At 41.9% G+C, this 19,686-nt stretch overlaps 3 protein-coding genes across 11 annotated transcripts in view; 1 reads left to right on the forward strand and 2 right to left on the reverse strand.

Annotated features, from left to right (window-relative positions):
- The first annotated feature begins 2 nt into the window (after positions 1–2).
- LOC135547807 (trafficking protein particle complex subunit 2-like protein) lies at positions 3–1,690 on the forward strand. Of its 2 annotated transcripts, none has more exons than XM_064977053.1 (5): positions 3–236; positions 900–1,072; positions 1,164–1,251; positions 1,342–1,421; positions 1,518–1,690. In XM_064977053.1, the coding sequence occupies exons 1-5, from the start codon at positions 81–83 to the stop codon at positions 1,561–1,563; spliced, it is 543 nt and encodes a 180-aa protein (XP_064833125.1). In that variant the 5' UTR covers positions 3–80; the 3' UTR covers positions 1,564–1,690. The 2 variants fall into 2 exon arrangements, with proteins under 2 accessions (XP_064833125.1, XP_064833121.1); XM_064977049.1 differs by having other exon boundaries at positions 5–263.
- Positions 1,691–1,694: 4 nt separating this feature from the next.
- LOC135547769 (embryonic polyadenylate-binding protein 2-B-like) lies at positions 1,695–4,646 on the reverse strand. Of its 2 annotated transcripts, none has more exons than XM_064977036.1 (6): positions 4,333–4,646; positions 3,713–3,809; positions 3,301–3,368; positions 3,058–3,164; positions 2,812–2,899; positions 1,695–2,667 (listed from the first exon to the last, which is right to left on the reverse strand). In XM_064977036.1, the coding sequence occupies exons 1-6, from the start codon at positions 4,399–4,401 to the stop codon at positions 2,347–2,349; spliced, it is 750 nt and encodes a 249-aa protein (XP_064833108.1). In that variant the 5' UTR covers positions 4,402–4,646; the 3' UTR covers positions 1,695–2,346. The 2 variants fall into 2 exon arrangements, with proteins under 2 accessions (XP_064833108.1, XP_064833101.1); XM_064977029.1 differs by having other exon boundaries at positions 3,301–3,371.
- Positions 4,647–11,014: 6,368 nt separating this feature from the next.
- LOC135547694 (protein CBFA2T3-like) overlaps positions 11,015–19,686 on the reverse strand; it is a 60,301-nt gene continuing 51,629 nt past the window's right edge. For all 7 annotated transcript variants that reach the window (XM_064976942.1, XM_064976964.1, XM_064976955.1 and 4 more), the window contains 2 exons: positions 19,216–19,406; positions 11,015–16,900 (listed from right to left, as the gene is read on the reverse strand). In XM_064976942.1, coding sequence (XP_064833014.1) covers positions 16,550–16,900; positions 19,216–19,406 — 542 coding nt within the window. In that variant the 3' untranslated portion in view covers positions 11,015–16,549. The remainder of the gene's footprint in view (positions 16,901–19,215; positions 19,407–19,686) is intronic.

Consider the following 19,686-nt stretch of genomic DNA (forward strand, 5'->3'; position numbering starts at 1 on the left):
TTCTCATTGTTTGCTTTCACGAGCTTTTTTAGCGCAACACTTGCGCATATTCAATTGGGTTTAGCTGACTTTACTACCCGATGTTGACACGCTTAAAAACACAAGTCCCGTTATTTTCCATGAACAGTTACACAACATTACGGGAGAAATTGAAGTTATCTGGCTTGTCTTTAGCTAGCACAAACAGTCATGTGATACGTCTTGGCAGGTACAGCAGGCATAATTCCAAGATGGCGGTATGTATAGCTGTCATCGCTAAAGAGGTAAAATTAAACAATAATGCTATTTACATCGACATTTGATGGAATGTACTTTGCATCTATTTTTTATGTACTAGGCTCCAATGGGAAAGGGGGATACCTAGTCAGTTGTACAACTGAATGCATTCAACTGAAACGTGTCTTCCGCATTTAACCCGAGTGGTGACTGTGATGCTGTAAGGCTAGGTAGTAGCTTGCCAGCTGGGCTAACTAGTTAGTTAGATAAATTGAGTATGGTTTATTTAGAACTGACTAGCTAGTTAATAGCCTATGTCGTAGAGTTTACTTGAGAGATGAGCATACAATAATAATGCATCAAGTCAGACATCAGATTAAAGGTTCAGACGTAGCTCGCTATTCGTATTCAATTCATAAGCAGTTCAGTGCTGTTCATCAATCTTGGTCCAAACCAAAGGTTGTGTTTTTTTTTTTAATTCTAGCCCAGCACACCCAATGTTAACAAACTAGCGCATCATTAAGCCCTCGGGTGTGTTATTGGGCTGGAACAAAAGATTGCACACCCTCAACCTGTGGTCCAGCACCATATACATTCTATCTGCAAGTATTTGGCCCAGTTAACTTTTATGAATTGAGGTTTTATTATGGAAGGTTGCACTAATTAATTCTCTATCCTGTTAGAATTATCCTCTGTTCATCCGAAGTGTACCCGTACAGAATGAACTGAAGTTCCACTACACGGTGCATACCTCTCTGGATGTGGTGGAAGAGAAGATTTCAGCAGTTGGCAAAGCAATGGCAGACCAGAGAGAGCTTTACCTTGGGTTGCTGTACCCAACGGAGGACTACAAAGTGTATCCTCATTTGATAAAATGGTATATTACACTTGTCTGCATCATTTTTCTCCTATCAAATTGTATGTATACTCCTTTATCAACATACCAGATATGGCTATGTGACAAACTCTAAGGTGAAGTTTGTCATTGTCGTGGACTCATCAAACACATCTCTGCGGGACAATGAGATTAGAAGTGTAAGTCAACCCCTGACTGTATGTTTCTCTTAATGGCTTGCAGGGGATCTGGTTTTGATGAAACTACTTGACAGTTATTCTTTCCTTCAGATGTTCAGAAAGCTACACAACTCATTTACTGATGTGATGTGCAACCCATTCTACAATCCTGGAGACACCATTCAGTCTAAGTAAGCTACCCCCACTACACACTGTTACTTATGTAATGGTGTATATCAAAATTGCTATAGTCGGTGATTTCCACTTTTTTTTTTTTCCCCCTCCAGGGCCTTTGACAGCATTGTGTCTTCAATGATGGTGCAAGCTAGCTGATATTGTCCTCCCGAACATCTGTACATAATTTCTTCAACATTTGTACATCATTTCCAGAAACCCTTTATATGTTGCCTCGTGTATAACAATGAAATAAACTGTTCATCAGAACCTCCATTTCAAATAAGCACTCAAGTGTAATTCATTTATTCATTTCTAAAGCAAAAGATGGTTGACAAATTATATACAGCGATAAACATTGCTTCAAGTACATAGCAACCACTCAGTCGCTCAAACTGCCAATTGCATGTCAATATAGTTACAAAAGAAAGCCGATCACACCAAATGTTATCATTTGTGTTTGGTGTTTTACAACAACTATACTTACAAGCTCGATAGCCAGCAACAGAATGAGTGATCTGATCAAAACATCCTAAAAAAAAAAGTATCTGACATGGCAAATGGACGCGCATTCAAAAAGTTATTGGGGTAAATAATGGCACAGAAACTGCTCAAGAAATAAAATAACACCAGTGGCACAATCTTTAACCGTATTAAGCAGCAAACCAAGGCTGGCCTCATCCATTTCCCCTACAATAAGAGGACAAAATGGCCATTGCAAAGTCTCTTGTTAGGGTTAAGTTGCAATAACTTTTTATAGAGACAGTTAACAAAAGATGCCATATGAATTAATTCAATGAGGTTGAAATCTGCTTCTCTCGATTTCTGCCCATTAACATGCATTGAAAATAATTTGCAAATGAGTAGAGACGAGCAAGACACGATTTCCTGAAATTCTCATTCCATGTTGATATCAAACAATAACTTGAATCCAGACGTGATTCAGTAGTGTTGCTGCGGGTGCATGTGTCCACTGTGCCCCGGCCCAGAGTGGTCAGTGGGTGGAGTTATGAGAAGAAGGCATGGGTGCCGTTTAGGGCCCTGCTCACGGTGCTCAGGAACCCCCCAGTGTCTCTTCCCAGCTGGAGGCCCGTAGGGGTGTGGTGAGACTGACCTGGCAGGGCCAGTATTGTAGCGGAACCTGCCTTGTTGATACCCATTGTATCTGGGTGGGTGGAAACCTCGCCCCCTGGATCGAGCACCTCTGTGAATCCCCCTGTCTGTGGTGCTGATTCCTGGCATGTTGGTCCTTTTAGGCAATACCTGCAATGCAAAGGCCACAGAAACAACCTACTAAAAGACCTGGAATCATAATTAACAAGGACACTTAATTCTGCTCAATGTATTCATGAATGTGCAACTTTATCAAGTGTGTTTTGAGTTTAGAATTCAGGTTTCTTTCCTAACCTTTATGACTCTGTCTCTGAATACCGTCTCATCCAGGCTCATGGCAGTCTGCACTGAGTCCCTGTCATGGAACTCAATATATGCAAAACTGGGAGAAAGAAAGTCGTTAACAATTTGAGTATGTGATTGTAAGTTAACAGAACAGACGAAATGTCCAAGAAACAAATAAAATGGTGCATAAACCATGTAATTGGACTTTGCATTGAAACTGAGGTCCCACATGATGGGATGGATAGTTAACCTCACCCCTTGGGATGGCCAGAGAATTTGTCACAAAGGATGGTTACTCTGTTGACAGGACCACAGCCATTGAAATGGATCTCCAACTCATCTGCAGTGGCACCATACTCCACCTGTTTAATGTCCATAAAATATCATGAGTCTATGCACGAGGACCCTCTGTTACTGTGTGGATATCGTATCAAATATGAATTGTGTATAACTTGACATGAATGCTAAATGTAGACATTAATTTTAAATAAACCTTACATTTCCCACATAGACAGATCTGTTGTCAGCATCTATCCTTTCCTCATGGGTCATTGTATAGAACATTCCTGCTGTTTTGAACAGAAGAGAACACTGGAGCATATTGCACAGGAGAGAAATTGAAAGACATCAAAAACAAAGCAACTAATTACAACACCACCAAGAGGAACTGAGGACTAGTTAGATATATTTATCAAGATAAGGTTGCAAGACGACAGCCCCATTCCGTCAGAGGAAGGGATAACCTGAAATGGAGGCTGCCGGGCCTTGGGCAATGATAAAACCCTTCTGGAACGCTGCGGCTCACTGCTCGTCTCATTGGGCAATGATGAGGCTCATGTGAGCCACACAGTGTCAGGCCAGCAGATGGGCTCAGGTGTGGGCCAGCTGGCTAGGCTGAACAGGAGCTCACCTGCCTGGATCTGTCTCTCTGTTGCCTCATACTGCACTGCTCTCAGCCGCTCCTCCTCCTCCATCTCTTGCACCCGTGCCTTGATGGCTTCAAGCTCCTATATGCAATGGGAAATGCCAAAACATCTGAAATACGCATTGTCATAAGGGGTAGTGTAGGAATATGCAGTATGAAACCATGTTTTAAAAAAACTTTCAGAAAACATGTCTGAAATGTATGAGATAAGAGGGCCTTGAAGTTTCGGATGCCGAGCATGTCAAGTGGCCTATTTGAACAGCTGTTTTAAGTTGTTTGAGGATGCAATTATATTGTTGTTCAGAACCACACTTGCTGCTGCCACATTACGCAGGCGCGCGAGACGCGCCCCAGTGGCTGGATATATTGTGGCAAGATACTGCAGTTTAAACCTACAAAACTGTCATATCAATCAGGTAACATAGGTAGAACATGGACGTAGCAAATGTGCTGCAGTAATAATACAATAGGCTACCTGGAATATCCTTTGACCATACGTTATGTAGCCTACAATCAATTGCGCATTCAAGAAAAAAAACAGTAGGCTAGCCTGCAATTTGTATCACGCAAGGCCAAATACAATTATCTTATGTTTTCTTACATACCGGGTCCTCCATGTAATGATCTCCCGTGAGCTCGCCTTCTATGTACATATCTTGCCTTTGCTCCGCCATATTCAGTGCTCAACAGCAGACACCAAACCCATGCCCGCAGACGCCACTTCAATCCCCGCGACGTCGCTCTCTTGTAGCCAGTCCAGTGTAGAAGACTCCAATGCAATCGATGTTTTTTTTTAAATCACTTCTCCGATTTGAATAAGGTTAATAAATGTAGCCTATATACGGAAGTTTGTTTGGATTAAATAAAAATATCTTCCCGCGGACGGAATCTACCCACGCCCTTGTCAATAGTGGTTGCTTACCTGTCTGTCAAATATGACGAGAGGGAATGTCAATTAATTGTCACCTGTCTGTGCATCACATGGTTGTGGGCTTGCCCCATCAGTAGTTGGATTGGCATTTTATGAAAATAAATCTATAAAGTATCATTTGATTTTCATAAATGCAAATAAATGCATTCTCGTGTGGTTTCAATGTGAACTGCTATTGATTACAATATCAGGTCAGGATAAGGGGACTTGTCTAAATGCTGCCCATACCTCATGCTGCCCGTACACAACTGTCCCCCTCTATGGACTATGTGAAATATAATGAAAATAACAGTAGAAAGCCTGTTGTGGTCTTTGTCTATGGTTTACGTTAATCTTAACCAAACGGTTTTCCGACCCACGGAGGGTGCCTAAATGTCTGAAGTAACCTAAGCCTATTGGACTCAGTCACATGTGTGCTTTAATATTTCTGCTGGTACATTTACCGTTACCTTTACAAATCCCGTTTTATCAGATTATAGTGGCATTCAAACTCAGCCGAGACCCCATTTTTTCCCCAAGAATTTCTCGTGACCCCACCCCATGCAAAATAAAATAATTGGGTAAATTTCGATTTTTACATCACCAAATAACCTTCAATTCATTGCATTTTCATCTCTTATCAAAACAAAAAGAAACAAATTATACAAATATTTATCAAATTATCTTTCTCAAAAACGTTTGTATAGGCCTATTGTCCCATACCATACTTTTATATATGCAGTACCAGTCAAAAGTTTGGACACACCAACTTATTTAAGGGTTTTTCTTTATGTTTACTATTTTCTACTCTGTAGAATAATAGTGAATACATTAAAACTATGAAATAACCCATATGGAATCATGTACTAACCAAAAAAGTGTTAAACAAATCAAAATATATTTTATATTTTATATTCTCTAAAGTTGTCACCCTTTGCCTTCATGGCAACTTTACACACTCTTGGCATTCTCTCAACCAGCTTCATGAAGAATGCTTTTCCAACAGTCTTGAAGGAGTTCCTTACATATGCTGAGCACGTGTTGGCTGCTTTTCCTTCACTCTGCAGTCCAACTCATCCCAAACCATCTCAATTGGTTTGAGGTCGGGTGATTGTGTAGGACAGGTCATCTGATGCAGCACTCCATCACTCTTCTTCTTGGTCAAATAGCCCTTACACAGCCTGGAGGTGTGTTGCGTCATTGTCCTGTTGAAAAACAAATGATAGTCCCACAAAGTGCTAACCAGATTGAGTATCGCTGCAGAATGCTGTTGTAGACCTGCTGGTTAAGTGTGCCTTGAATTCTAAATAAATCACTGACAGTGTCACCAGCAAAGCACCACCACACCATCACACCTCTTCCTACATGCTTCAGGGTAGGAACCACACATTCGGAGATCATCCGTTCACCTACTCTGCGTCTCACAAAGACACAGCGGATGGAACCAAAAATCGCAAATTTGGACTCATCAGACCAAAGGACAGATTTCCACCGGTCTAATGTCCATTGCTCACGTTTCTTGACCCAAGCAAGTCTCTTCTTATTGGTGTCCTTTAGTAGTGGTTTCTTTGCAGCAATTCAACCATGAAGGACTGATTCACGCTGATTCACACTCCTCTCAACAGTTGATGTTGAGATGTGTCTGTTACTTGAACACTGTGAAGCATTTATTTGGGCTGCAATTTCTGAGGCTGATAACTCTAATGAACTTATCCTCTGCAGCAGAGGTAACTCTGCGTCTTCCTTTCCTGTGGCGGTCCTCATGAGAGCCAGTTTCATCATAGTGCTTGATGGTTTTTGCGACTGCACTTGAGAAAACTTTAAAAGTTCTTGACATTTTCCAGATTGACTGACCTTCATGTCTTAAAGTAATGATGGACTGTCGTTTCCCTTTGCTTATTTGAGCTGTTCTTGCCACAATATGGACCTGGTCTTTTACCAAATAGGGCTATATTCTGTATACCATCCCTACCTTGTCACAACACAACTGATTGGCTCAAACACATTAAGAAGGAAAGAAATTCCACAAATTAACATTTAGCAAGGCACACCTGTTAATTAAAATGTATTCCAACTTCATGAAGTTGGTTGAGAGAATGCCAAGAGCGTGCAAACTGTCATGGCAAAGGGTGGCTACTTTGAGGAACTTCAAATATAAAATAAATTTTGATTTGTTTAACACTTTTTTGCTTACTACATGATTCCATATGTGTTATTTCATAGTTTTGATGTCTTCACTATTATTCTACAATGGAGAAATTGGTAAAAAATTAAATTTATAAAACCTTGAATGAGTAGGTGTGTCCAAACTTTTGACTGGTACTGTATATACACTACCATTCAGAAGTGTCACGTTCTGACCTTAGTTCCTTTGTTTTGTCTTTGTTTTTGTATGGTCAGGGCGTGAGTTGGGGTGAGCAGTCTATGTTTGTTTTCTATGTTGGTTTTTGTGTTCGGCCTAGTATGGTTCTCAATCAGAGGCAGGTGTCGTTAGTTGTCTCTGATTGAGAATCATACTTAGGTTGCCTTTTTCCACCTGGCTTTTGTGGGTGTTTGTTTCCGTCTGAGTGTTTGGGCCACACGGTACTGTTGCGGTTTTGTAAATTCACGTTTTTGTTTTGATTTGTTTCAGTGTTCAGTGCTTTCTTTAATTAAAACACTTACCACGATGCGAAAACCCTTACAAGAAGTTTGGGGTCACTTAGAAATCTCATTGTTTTTTGAAAGAAAAGCATTTTTTTGGTCCATGTAAAATAACATCAAATTGATCAGAAATACAGTGTAGACATTGTTAATGTTGTAAATGACTTTTATAGCTGGAAACGGCAGTTTTGTTATGGAATATCTACATAAGTGTGCAGAGGCCCATTATCAGCAACCATCACTCCTGTTGTTTCAATAGCACATTGTTTTAGCTAATCCAAGTTTATCATTTTAAAATGCTAATGGATCATGACAACCCTTTTGCAATTATATTAGCACAGCTGAAAACTGTTGTTCTGATTAAAATAGCAATCAAACTAACCCTCTATAGACTCGTTGAGTATCTGGAGTTGTTAGAAACAAAGACCTTTCTTCTGAAACTCATCAGTCTATTCTTGTTCTGAGAAATGAAGGCTATTCCATGCGAGAAATTGCCAAGAAACTGAAGATCTCGTACAGCGCTGTGTACTTCACCCTTCACAAAGCAGCGTACACAGGCTCTAAACAGAATGGAAAGACGAGTGGGAGGCCCCGGTGCACAACTGAGCAAGAGGGCAAGTACATTAGAGTGTCTAGTTTGAGAAACAGACTCCTCACAAGTCCTCAACTGGCAGCTTTATTAAATAGTACCCGCAAAACACCAGTCTCATCGTCAACAGTGAAGAGGCGACTCCGGGATGCTGGCCTTCTAGGCAGAGTTGCAAAGAAAAAGCCATATCTCAGACTGGCCAATAAAAAGAAAAGATTAAGATGGGCAAAAGAATAGACACTGGACAGAGGAACTCTGCCTAGAAGGCCAGCATCCCGGAGTTGCCTCTTCACTGTTGACGTTGAGACTGGTGTTTTGTGGGTACTATTTAATGAAGCTGCCAGTTGAGGACTTGTGAGGCATCTGTCATTTGCCCGGTACAGTTGAAACCGTGATTAATCCATGAAGAGCACACTTCTCCAGTGTGCCAGTGGCCATCGAAGGTGATTATTTGCCCACTTAAGTCAGTTACGACGCCGAACTGCAGTCAGGTCCAGACCTTGTGGAGGACGATAAGCACACAGATGAGCTTCCCTGAGATGGTTTCTGACAGATTATCCAGAAATTCCTTGGTTGTGCAAACCCAGTTTCATCAGCAGGTCCACGTGGCTGGTCTCAGACAATCACACAGTTGAAGAAGCCGGATGTAGAGGTCCTGGGCTGCAGTTTTGCGGCCGGTTGGACTTACTGACAAATTCTCTAAAACAACATTTGAGGTGGCTTATATCTCTGGCAACAGCTCTGGTGGACATTCCTGCAGTCAGCATTCCAATTGCACGCTCTGTCAAAACTTGAGACATCTATTGCATTGATTTGTGTGACAAAACTGCACATATTAGTGACTTTTTATTGTCCCCAGCACAAGGTGCACCTGTTTAATGATCATGCTGTTTAATCAGCTTCTTGATATGCCACACCTGGCAGGTGGATGGATTATCTTGGCAAAGGAGAAATGCTCACGAACAGGGATATAACCAAAATTGCACAACATTTGAGAGACATACAGTGGGGCAAAAAAGTATTTAGTCAGCCACCAATTGTGCAAGTTCTCCCACTTAAAAAGATGAGAGGCCTGTAAATGTTCATCATAGGTACACTTCAACTATGACAGACAAAATGAGAAAATCACATTGTAGGATGTTTTATTAATTTATTTTCAAATTATGGTGGATTATAAGTATTTGGTCACCTACAAACAAGCAAGATTTCTGGCTCTCACAGACCTGTAACTTCTTTTTTAAGAGGCTCCTCTGTCCTCCACTCATTACTTGTATTAATGGCACCTGTTTGAACTTGTTATCAGTATAAAAGACACCTGTCCACAACCTTAAACAGTCACACTCCAAACTCCACTATGGCCAAGACCAAAGAGCTGTCAAAGGACACCAGAAACAAAATTGTAGACCTGCACCAGGTTGGGAAGACTGAATCTGCAATAGGTAAGCAGCTTGGTTTGAAGAAATCAACTGTGGGAGCAATTATTAGGAAATGGAAGACATACAAGACCACTGATAATCTCCCTTGATCTGGGGCTCCACGCAAGATCTCACCCCGTGGGGTCAAAATGATCACAAGAACGGTGAGCAAAAATCCCAGAACCACACGGGGGGACCTAGTGAATGACCTGCAGAGAGCTGGGACAAACGTAACAAAGCCTACCATCAGTAACACACTACGCCACCAGTGACTCAAATCCTGCAGTGCCAGACGTGTCCCCCTGCTTAAGCCAGTACATGTCCAGGCCCGTCTGAAGTTTGCTAGAGAGCATTTGGATGATCCAGAAGAAGATTGGGAGAATGTCATATGGTCAGATGAAACCAAAATATAACTTTTTGGTAAAAACTCAACTCGTCGTGTTTGGAGGACAAAGAATGCTGAGTTGCATCCAAAGAACACCATACCTACTGTGAAGCATGGAGGTGGAAACATCATGCTTTGGGGCTGTTTTTCTGCAAAGGGACCAGGACGACTGATCCGTGTAAAGGAAAGAATGAATGGGGCCATGTATCACCTCCTTCCATCAGCAAGGGCATTGAAGATGAAACGTGGCTGGGTCTTTCAGCATGACAATGATCCCAAACACACCGCTCGGGCCACGAAGGAGTGGCTTCGTAAGAAGCATTTCAAGGTCCTGGAGTGGCCTAGCCAGTCTCCAGATCTCAACCCCATAGAAAGTCGTAGGAGGGAGTTGAATGTCCGTGTTGCCCAGCAACAGCCCCAAAACATCACTGCTCTAGAGGAGATCTGCATGGAGGAATGGGCCAAAATACCAGCAACAGTGTGTGAAAACCTTGTGAAGACTTACAGAAAACGTTTGACCTCTGTCATTGCCAACAAAGGGTATATAAAAGTATTGAGATAAACTTTTGTTATTGACCAAATACTTATTTTCCACCATAATTTGCACATAAATTCATAAAAAATCCTACCATGTGATTTTCTGGATTTTTTTTTCTCATTTTGTTTGTCATAGTTGAAGTGTACCTATGATGAAAATTACAGGCCTCTCTCATCTTTTTAGGTGGGAGAACTTGCACAATTGGTGGCTGACTAAATACTTTTTTGCCCCACTGTAAGCTTATTGTGGGTAAGGAACATTTCTGGGATCTTTTATTTCAGCTCATAAAACATGGGACCAACACTTTACATGTTGCGTTTATATTTACTACTTTGCACATTCTTCCACTGCAAATCTACCATTTCAGTGTTTTACTTGCTGTATTTTATTTACTTTGCCACCATGGCCTTTTTTTGCCTTTACCTCCCTTATCTCACCTCATTTGCTCACATCGTATATAGACTTGTTTATACTGTATTATTGACTGTATGTTTGTTTTACTCCATGTGTAACTCTGTGTCGTTGTATATGTCGAACTGCTTTGCTTTATCTTGGCCAGATCGCAATTGTAAATGAGAACTTGTTCTCAACTTGCCTACCTGGTTAAATAAAGGTGAAAAAAATCAATAATAATAATTTTAAAAATTCTGTTCAGTGTATTTACATTTTGTTGACTCCAATGCAGTTCCTGGTCGCAACCCCGACTTTGAATACCACTACACCAAAATACGATTTTCCAACTTACCTCTGCAGCAGTATTTCATTATGACGTTGAAATAAGGATCTTTGACTCAGAAAATCAGGAAATATTTTTGATATTTCATTTCATTTTTAATTACGCAGTTACATAGCTCAACACAGACAATAACCTGAATTAGAATGTTTACAGCTTCACACATCCAACATAGCGCACAGTTAAAGAAGGGGAATAGCAAAAAGGGAAGGAAAGCATGCAATAAATAAATAAAATCAGAATTAAATTCTTCTGGCACAGTTCACTTCATCTAAAGTATGGTAATAGGACCCTTAAAGAGGAAAATACATTTTTCTTCAAAGCGCCAACCTTTCCTACAGAAACATTTTTTTTTCTGTAATAATGTATTGCACAATACAGTATATAATGCTTCCCTACACATATAAAACCAAGTCTTTGTTTGTCTTGAAGTAATAATGTAACAAAACAAAAAAAACACTTTCATCCCTACCATGGCTTGGGGAGACCAAGAGCTGTATCCACTTTTGCCATCTCAGCTTTGTATCAGTGCGGGCTTTACAGGGCAATCAATCGCTAAAATCAGATGAGCCAGGAAACTCCATTGACAGAAAGGTGGTAAATGGTTAGGGAGAGGCTGATGCCAACATGCTAGTATTTGCCATCGAAAACACAGAATTTGCCCTCTTCATGTATTCCGTAATAAAAACCTAAAGAGATAAGAAAGTGTTCTGTATGTGTGAATGAATGACAGTCTTTATCTATATATGAGGCAAAGACCTCCAGGCTATGTAGATTTTACATCAGAGGCAGGAACAGTCCTCCTAATACCCCCTTATGACATGAGTCATCACAGGGCATGAATGAAATAGAACACTCCACACACAGTTGGTCTTCCATTATTCCATGTCCAGAACGTGAATCCTTTCCTCAGAGCACATACCACTTTAGGAACCTTGTTGACCTTGTCTGGCCATAAAAAAGAGAATTAGTTGTCTTTCTCTCCAGTGGGTCACACAGAACAGGAACGAAGCATGCTAACTCTACTTCAGCTGTCCTTTCAGTGACAGCTTACATGGCCAAATGTCCAACAGCATCAACCCCTTTATAGACCTGCCCAAAGAACATGTGCCCCAATGCTGGGCTAAAGAAGTGACAGCAGAGAAAGAGAGAGATGGTGTGATAGATATTACAAACACACATTTTTTTTGGTCAATAAAAATAGTATTTGCCACAAGTTGTGACAAATCAAAGAGTTATTGTGTTTCAGGGTTGATTCGCAGACAAGCAAAGCACACAGAGAGCATTAAAGGATAATGTGTATTGAAATGTCGTCAAAACCTACGGTAATGTTGTGGATAATATGGTGGGTGAGTTCACTCTGTCTTTCCCTCTCAGTGCACTGCTACATCTTTAGAATTCTCTGCCATTATTCTGACTGAGATGTTTCATTAAAGCTCTGAAGGTTCAAGTAGTTTGTACAGAGAAACTGTGAAAAGAGAAAAACAAGTACACACACACACACACACACACACACCATGCATTTATTCCATCTGTCAGCAAGGCTTAGGAAGAAAACTCAAAGCAATCATTACGCATTCCGGAGATGTTTCTGTAGTCTTATCTGAGGCATTAGATATGTAGAAACAAGCTCTTTGATTGCTTGAATAAATCATCTACAAATCTCCACCTTCACAGATGCGTTGGTTGTTTGTTTTTGTCTTGTGCTTTGAGCATGTGTTTATTTCAGACACTTTGGTTAACAGGTATAGTTGGCCTCAAGCCTCCTTATTTCTGGTCTTTCTCGACACAATTTCAAAATCCACCTCCGTGCAGAAATACTTTGGTCTGTGCTTTTATTTGTTGTGGACTACAAATGGCATGTAATGGTTTTACGTTCAGCTTGGGGATGGAAGGAATTACTGTATATCGAACCCTGGACAGTGTTGTGTACGCAGAGAGTCCTAGAATCAAAAGCATCTGAGTGTTCCTCCTTTGATCACTATTTCTGACTGACAAGAGGTTGAGGTGCGAAAATATACACATTGCAAAGTAATCAGTATTAGACCTTTCGGGTTTGTTTCCTATTTGCTCTGATGTTTGTGTGAGTTTGCATGTCTGCTCGCAGCCCTGCTCCCAAAGCTCAGTGACCTCTCCCAGTCATGTGCTGCAGGGTCACAGGAGGTAGCTTGTGGTGGGTAAGGAGACAGGAGAGATGTTCAGGTGGGGGTTAAAGAGCAGAGGGCTGAAGGGGTTTCGAAACACAACCAGGCTGAAGTCATTTCAATACACCGGTAATAACATACGACACACATATACACGCAGATGCAGGGTACCTCGCAGCTTATCACATTTGAACGATTTATATATTACTTTTTGATACTGACATATAGGAAAATAGATCATGTACATGTGTGATAAATTAAACAACACTGTCAATGCTTATCGACATCTAATCGTTTCTGCGTCAATATGTCACTCTAGGTTTTAAATGTGAAAGAGCCTGGCAGACCATACTTGTAACAGTAGAACATAAAACAACACAAAAGCTTGGTCCATTTTAGAGTTATGTGGCCAATTGGTTCGGGATTATTAGATCATTCATTTTAACATGGCAGGTACAGTCCCTATTTAATGCTATGTTTGAAAGCCATTTGAGCCTGTAATTCTAACTTAATGATGGTTTAACTTATAGCTTGTGATGACATTACTGTATGAGATGGCATTCCTCCTTGTTAGTCTGTGATTGTGAAGACATCTGTTCCAACTCTCCCAGGTTCTGAGTCCTTTTTGCCTTGCTAGGATCCTAAAGCTACACGAGGAAAAAATGACTGAGACTGCATCTTCACAAACTAATCTATGGACAGAGTAAGAAAAAATAACCAGTGAAAGGATTGGGCAGTATCATGGTTAGGTTAAGCTTCAGACTTCCAAACCAGTGTGTTGGCTTTGTTTTGAGGGCAGCCCACAGGGTTTTCAGTGTGGCCCACTGCAGTGGCACTTCAGCCCAATGGATGGCAATGTTTCACACAGATACAGATAACTTATTGGGCACAAGTTCTTGCGTTCTGAATCCAATATCCAGAGTAGTGGAGTAATTTAGCCTCATGCTAGGACGCTTTTAGAATCAATGTGTGATAAGCCTCTCTTTCTCCTCTTTAAAACCATCATCTTGGGCCTGTCATGAGAGCTATAGCTGGCTCCTCTTGAAGGGAGTCAGTGGAGTACGCTGCCATCAATCATAGGGGGAGCTATAAGAACTGTGACTCCAGAAGAAAACCACTATCACTGCCAACATCCCTCCTCATAACATCTTTTTGAGATTACACACTCAACCGATTTTGCTAATCTGGTAGAAAAGAAGGATTTATGAGAAATGAAAAATCCTTTGATTAAAAAATGAACTGGAAAGAAATCATATTCTGGACATTGTACATTACTTTCAAGGTTTCTGTTATTTGGCAAACACATTTTTGGACCTCTTTAAATACTATGTACATTCACATTAAGTTACTGATGTTATTTTAAATATATTTATATGTATCTATATTATATGACCCCCTATGGGTAGTTGCTGAGGTTCCACCCAGTAGCTGAATTCTCTTCATATTGCACCTCTGTCCTCTCACTGTCTTACAATGCGAGCAATATAAAATATTCTACAAGAGGATTTTCTTTTCATTGATAAAGATACAACAAATTGAACGATAAGTACAACATGGGGTTTTCTCTCCTAGAGTCTTGCTCCTGCTTCAATGTTTTGTCCAAACTTAAAAAGAAGAAAAGTCCCTCTTTCTGAAAACGCACAAGGGCAGCACAGGTGGACACCAGAGACAGAGACACATTTTTTTTTTATCGAGAAACAAAGAAAGGAATATCTACAAGCAGGTTTGATCCCTTCCCAGATATCTGCTCAGAGGTTATGTCCAAAGGGGGTAGGGTTGACAGAGGAACGAGAGAGTTTTAGGGAGGAACATACGGGAAAGTGGGGGGGAGGTAGAAAGAGAGAGAGAAGAGAACTGAGTCTACACCGCTTATGAGGCTCGTTAGTCTGTTTGTCATGCTTTGGAAAAAGAGGGTGAAAAGGTACAACTCACTGAAATGTATCCTCTTGATAGAGTAAAAAAAAAAAAACATAATTAGGAACAAAAGTCTTGTCCGTACTGTACAACGCTTGCTTGGACAGGTTATCAGTTTTTTTGAGGTTATTTTTGGCAGTTCCAATGCCTTTCATCTTCTTTTTGAGGCCAAGTAGCTGCTTCTTTGTCCATTCCATTGCCATTTACATAAATCACTGTCACATTCAGTGGTTCGTCCTTCCATTTCAATTGTCTATTGTGGCAGGCGTTTCAAATGTTTGCTCTGGATTTCTCTCTCTGTGGATCACTGTGGGTATTTTCAGGCTGACAGAGGCCAGCTACAGTACACTCAATATAGAGTTTTAGTGTGACTCCTGTTGTTGCTCTACAGGCTTTATCTCCCAGAGCTTTGCTGCTGAGGAGGTGAAGTTGCTTGCGTTTGGTTACAAGATGAGTGCTTCTCCTTGTCTCTTAGTAACTTTGGCAGTGTAATAAAAAGGTTTGGATCATGTTTTTTCCCGTCTTTGAATTCATTTGGGTTCACATCGGTACAGAGAGGTGAGTCCGGTGTCATTTTCTTGGCTCGCTAGCAAGGTAGTTCACTTTTTTTTTTTAATTATTTTTCTTATTATTATTTGTTTAGAATATTTGGACTTTTCTTTGTCTTCCTTAAAGCCCAAAAATGAATCATTAGATAAATAATTAGCCGTATTATGGAAGAGTTTCTGAGGGGGGAAAAAAATAAATCGCACCATGAGTGTATCTTATCCCCTCTCCTACATCAGAACAGAGGTTTCCGGAATGGTGTCTGGCTTCTTAGATAGGGGACCTCAATCAGGACATGTCCATGGCCCAGTACACAGAGGAGCCTGTTCTATAGACGCATCTATCTATCCATCTCTCAGAGGTCTGGGCTGTTAGTGCACATGCTAGGGGTTCAGAGTCATCCCACTCCTGCTGCGTTAAAGGGAAATCCTCTCCAAGTGCTAAATTCAGATATCTCTTCTTCACAATATGTGTGGTACCATAACGGGTCTCATGCAATGCAAGCCCCCGACATACACAGCATTGACTGGGCTTATGTTACTGAGGCCACGTGTTGGTCTGGCATATAACAATGCTTATCTTCACACGACATTGTCAGAGTTCAATAACCAAGTCTGGTGTGTTCTTTTGTTTGTTGTAATAGATAGGAAGTTCTGCTTTTGCATTGGTTTATTTTGAGCATTCAGTAAATTAAGCCCTAGCCATGCTAAACACAACAGTGGACCCCTTGACTAGTTTCGAGTTTGACAAAGAGAAAGTCTGTGCGGCTGAGAGACAGAAAGATTTTTGGGGGGAGGTTGAGGAGTTGAGAAAATGTGGCCTTCGGGTAGCTAAGAAGTAGTCAACGGTGCAGTATTCACGGTAGGACCACTACAGATGCCGTACAAAAGAAGGAAAGGCTGCAGTGCGATCGATGAAGATTCCTCTGTTCATTTAGGATGGATGGCAGCTGTACTGTAGCATCAGTGGGAGTGACTGGGCGTGGCAGGGCGTGGCAGGGCGGGGTCAGCGAGAGGTGGCGTCCAGCAGTGCAGGGGTCGCTGGGGTGGTGGAGCGTGAGGCACTGCTGGAGCTAGCCTCCTTAGGACTCCCGGAGAGACTGCCTCCCCCACCACCGCTGGTCTGGCCGGGCAGGGAGAGTGGACCAGGGGGGGTGCTCTCTGAGTGTGTAGGGGGTGCGCTGGAGGAGGGGGTGCCCAGAGGAACACTGCTGCCCCCGGGGAGGCCCTGTAGACCCTGGCCACAGACGTGGTGGTGCTTCTCCCAGTCTTTGTGCTGGCAGAAGGAGCCGCAGTAGCGTGCCGTGTTGCAGCCGCTGCACGTCTCACTGGCCTTGCGTCCACAGTTCCAGCAGCTCTGGAGAGACAGTGGGAAGAAGGCATAGAGTTGATAAAATAAATCTCTGGTCGTCAACCTGTTATATTATTATACAAATATCATTGTTACCACTTATCAAATTCTGTCATGCTATCAACAGGTGAGTTATTTAATTTTATGGGCAACATATTCCCACATTTATTGTCTGGGGCTACAAATGTCCCAAACCACTAGGTGGACTGTCCTGTCTTGTCTTGTCTTGTCTTGTCCTGTCCTGTCCTGTCTTCTCCTGTGCTGGCCCTGACACTGTTACTCCAACCATCCGCTTGTGAATGCTGTTATTCAGACAGGCGGCTGGAGTCAATCTTTACTAATGAAATGAAAACATGGTGTTGACTCAGACCAGGTGCAGCCAGCTGTGGCTCACATTAACACCACAACCAGACAGTGTCCTGTTTAAGATATACACATTCTGTGCAGAATATGGGATTTTGATAGAGAACTGATAGGTTAAACACTTCTCCAGGCACTGCAAAAATCTGTTGCTCTGTGCAGAACCTGTCTGTGTAGCTCGAACACACACACATTGTATTTAGGACTCTGGCTTGTATAGAACTGGTGAATGAGCTTACTGAGATGCGAATGCTGGTGGTGGGGGGGGGGGCATGTTATGAAGTGTGTGTGACAGTAAGTCATGTGAAGAGAAGGTGTGTGTAAAATGTCTATTTTGAGGAAGTGTTACTGTGAGGTCTAAAATAAATGGGTTAGCTGTGTGACAGTTTGTTATGTAAAACGGGTGGTTGGTGGGTTGAGGTGACACGATTGATTGTGAGTGTGCTTTGTGATGCAGTGCAGCAATGTGTGCCTGTGTTTACTGACAGTAGGGTGAGGAGTGTATCTCTCGTTAAGCCTGCTGCTGTGCTGTGGTATGTTAGAGGGCACAGGGTGTGGGGCATGGGGTACACTCTTAGAAAAAAGGGTTCCAAAAGGGTTCTCCGGCTGTCCACATAGGAGATCCATATTTGGTTCCAGGTAGAACCCTTTTTGGTTCCATGTAGAACCCTCTGTGTTCCACCTGGAACCAATAGGGTCCTAACTGGAACCAAAAAGGGTTCCTAAAAGGGTTCCTAAACCCTTTTAGGGTTCTAGATAGCATCTTTTTTTCACAAGGGCTATTTATACTCTACGGAGACAGATCCTACGGGGCGTAGTGGAATGTAGCAATGTCGTCTTTCATCACAAAATGGGTGGCTCCTTGTAGTGCCTCCTTGTAACGCGCTGTATCATTCCTTGCGTAGTCATGGGGGCAGTAGGCAACGAAGCTCACTCGGTTCATCTATAGGCTATGCATCAAAGTAGCATTGATAAATTAGTATAATCTCAGCGACTGTTCAAACAGTAAACCAAACAACAGTATAGCCTTATTAGAACCCCCCCCCCCCACCCCACCCATTCTATTTTTAGCTGATATGGGAGTGAATACATTGAAGCGGTATATCAAATTGGGATAATTTTGTAGGTTACAGAGGCAAGTATAAGAATATTTGCCATGGCTTATTAATTCATTATAAATCTGATTATTTCACATTGTGACGTGGGAAGCTAAAAGCACAGATTGAACAATGAGACAGATATTTCACCGGATGTATACATGTGAAGTATCCACTTGGCGTTTCCACTCACAAAAAAAATATGGTATTGAGAAGAAGCTCAGTGGCCAGCAGTGGGAGAAGATGGAATGAGTTGGATTTTGGCCGACATTCTGCACATTTTCTAATCGATGAAACATTTGATCTCAATACAGTTTTTCTTTTCCCAAAACTAGAATCTGTTACGAACAGAATGGACTAAGTTTTGTAGACTTTATCCTTTGCCAAAGTTTAAAATAATTGCATTGTTAAGGAGTGCAAAGGCGAATTGAGTTATTGCACATGAGTAGGCGTTTCCTAACGGAAATATGCACATGTATGCTAGAACGCGCCAATAGGATCTCGCTAGCTCGTGCTTGGCTCTGCCCACTATGACTCATTTGTTTCTGTTTGAAATGATAGGCTGTGGTCTATCTTGGTTTAGTTATAAAAAATCTTTGCTAAAAGGCTAGCAAGCTTGCAGTGTTTAGACCACATGCTAGCAAGGGAAGCCAAGACAAGACACTCTTCTTTTGCTTTCACAACAAATGAGAAGAAAACCTTGGTGAGGTATCATGTTACCAAAATAGTACACGTTGCGTGCACATAGCTCTACGCATGTTAAGTGTGTGGAAAACTTAAGAGTGTAGGATAGTGTGGGGGCTTGGGGGTGTGTGTGTGTGTGTTTGTGTGTCTATGTGTGTGTGGCCGTTAAGTGATGCTCACTTCGCTGGAGTCCTCCTGCTGGTTGATGACGGTCAGTGCATCCTCAGAGGCCTGTTTCCTGGCCTCGGCCAGTGCCCTCTCCATCTTGGACCTCTCAGCGGAGATCATCTCATGGGCCTTCCTCTCAGCGTCCGACACAGCCTTCTGTAGCTCCGACATGGCCTGCCTCTTCACCTCGTTCACTGCCTCCTCTGTGGAGAGAGAGCGAGAGAGAGAGAGAGAGAGAGAGAGAGAGAGAGAGAGAGAGAGGCGTCAGTCCCCATGACCGCTCCTACTCTGTCATCCTTTATTGAGGCACTCTAAGCGCTCCATTTGTATTATCTCGGCAAACAGATGCATATCATCCAAGATTTAAAGCATTTTGTCAGGAAAAAGAAGCCTGTTAATAATGAATTAAAAGACGTCTGGTGACAATCCTTTCCAGCGCTGACACCAGCAGATGTCTCCAAACTTTGTTCGTAAACTTGCCTA

This window comes from Oncorhynchus masou, chromosome 1 (genome assembly GCF_036934945.1).
Source record: "Oncorhynchus masou masou isolate Uvic2021 chromosome 1, UVic_Omas_1.1, whole genome shotgun sequence".
NCBI classification, from domain to species: domain Eukaryota; kingdom Metazoa; phylum Chordata; class Actinopteri; order Salmoniformes; family Salmonidae; genus Oncorhynchus; species Oncorhynchus masou.

Bases quoted from the DNA above. Each gene is read 5' to 3' on its own strand.
- LOC135547807 (XM_064977049.1), top strand. From the start codon at position 81: ATGTTGACACGCTTAAAAACACAAGTCCCGTTATTTTCCATGAACAGT. The intron at 264-899 runs GTAAAATTAAAC...CTATCCTGTTAG, and splicing joins TAGCTGTCATCGCTAAAGAG to AATTATCCTCTGTTCATCCG. The intron at 1,252-1,341 runs GTAAGTCAACCC...TCTTTCCTTCAG, and splicing joins GGGACAATGAGATTAGAAGT to ATGTTCAGAAAGCTACACAA.
- LOC135547769 (XM_064977029.1), bottom strand. From the start codon at position 4,401: ATGGCGGAGCAAAGGCAAGATATGTACATAGAAGGCGAGCTCACGGGA. The intron at 3,810-4,332 runs GTATGTAAGAAA...CATTGCATATAG, and splicing joins ATCATTACATGGAGGACCCG to GAGCTTGAAGCCATCAAGGC. The intron at 3,165-3,300 runs GTAAGGTTTATT...GACATTAAACAG, and splicing joins GATCTGTCTATGTGGGAAAT to GTGGAGTATGGTGCCACTGC.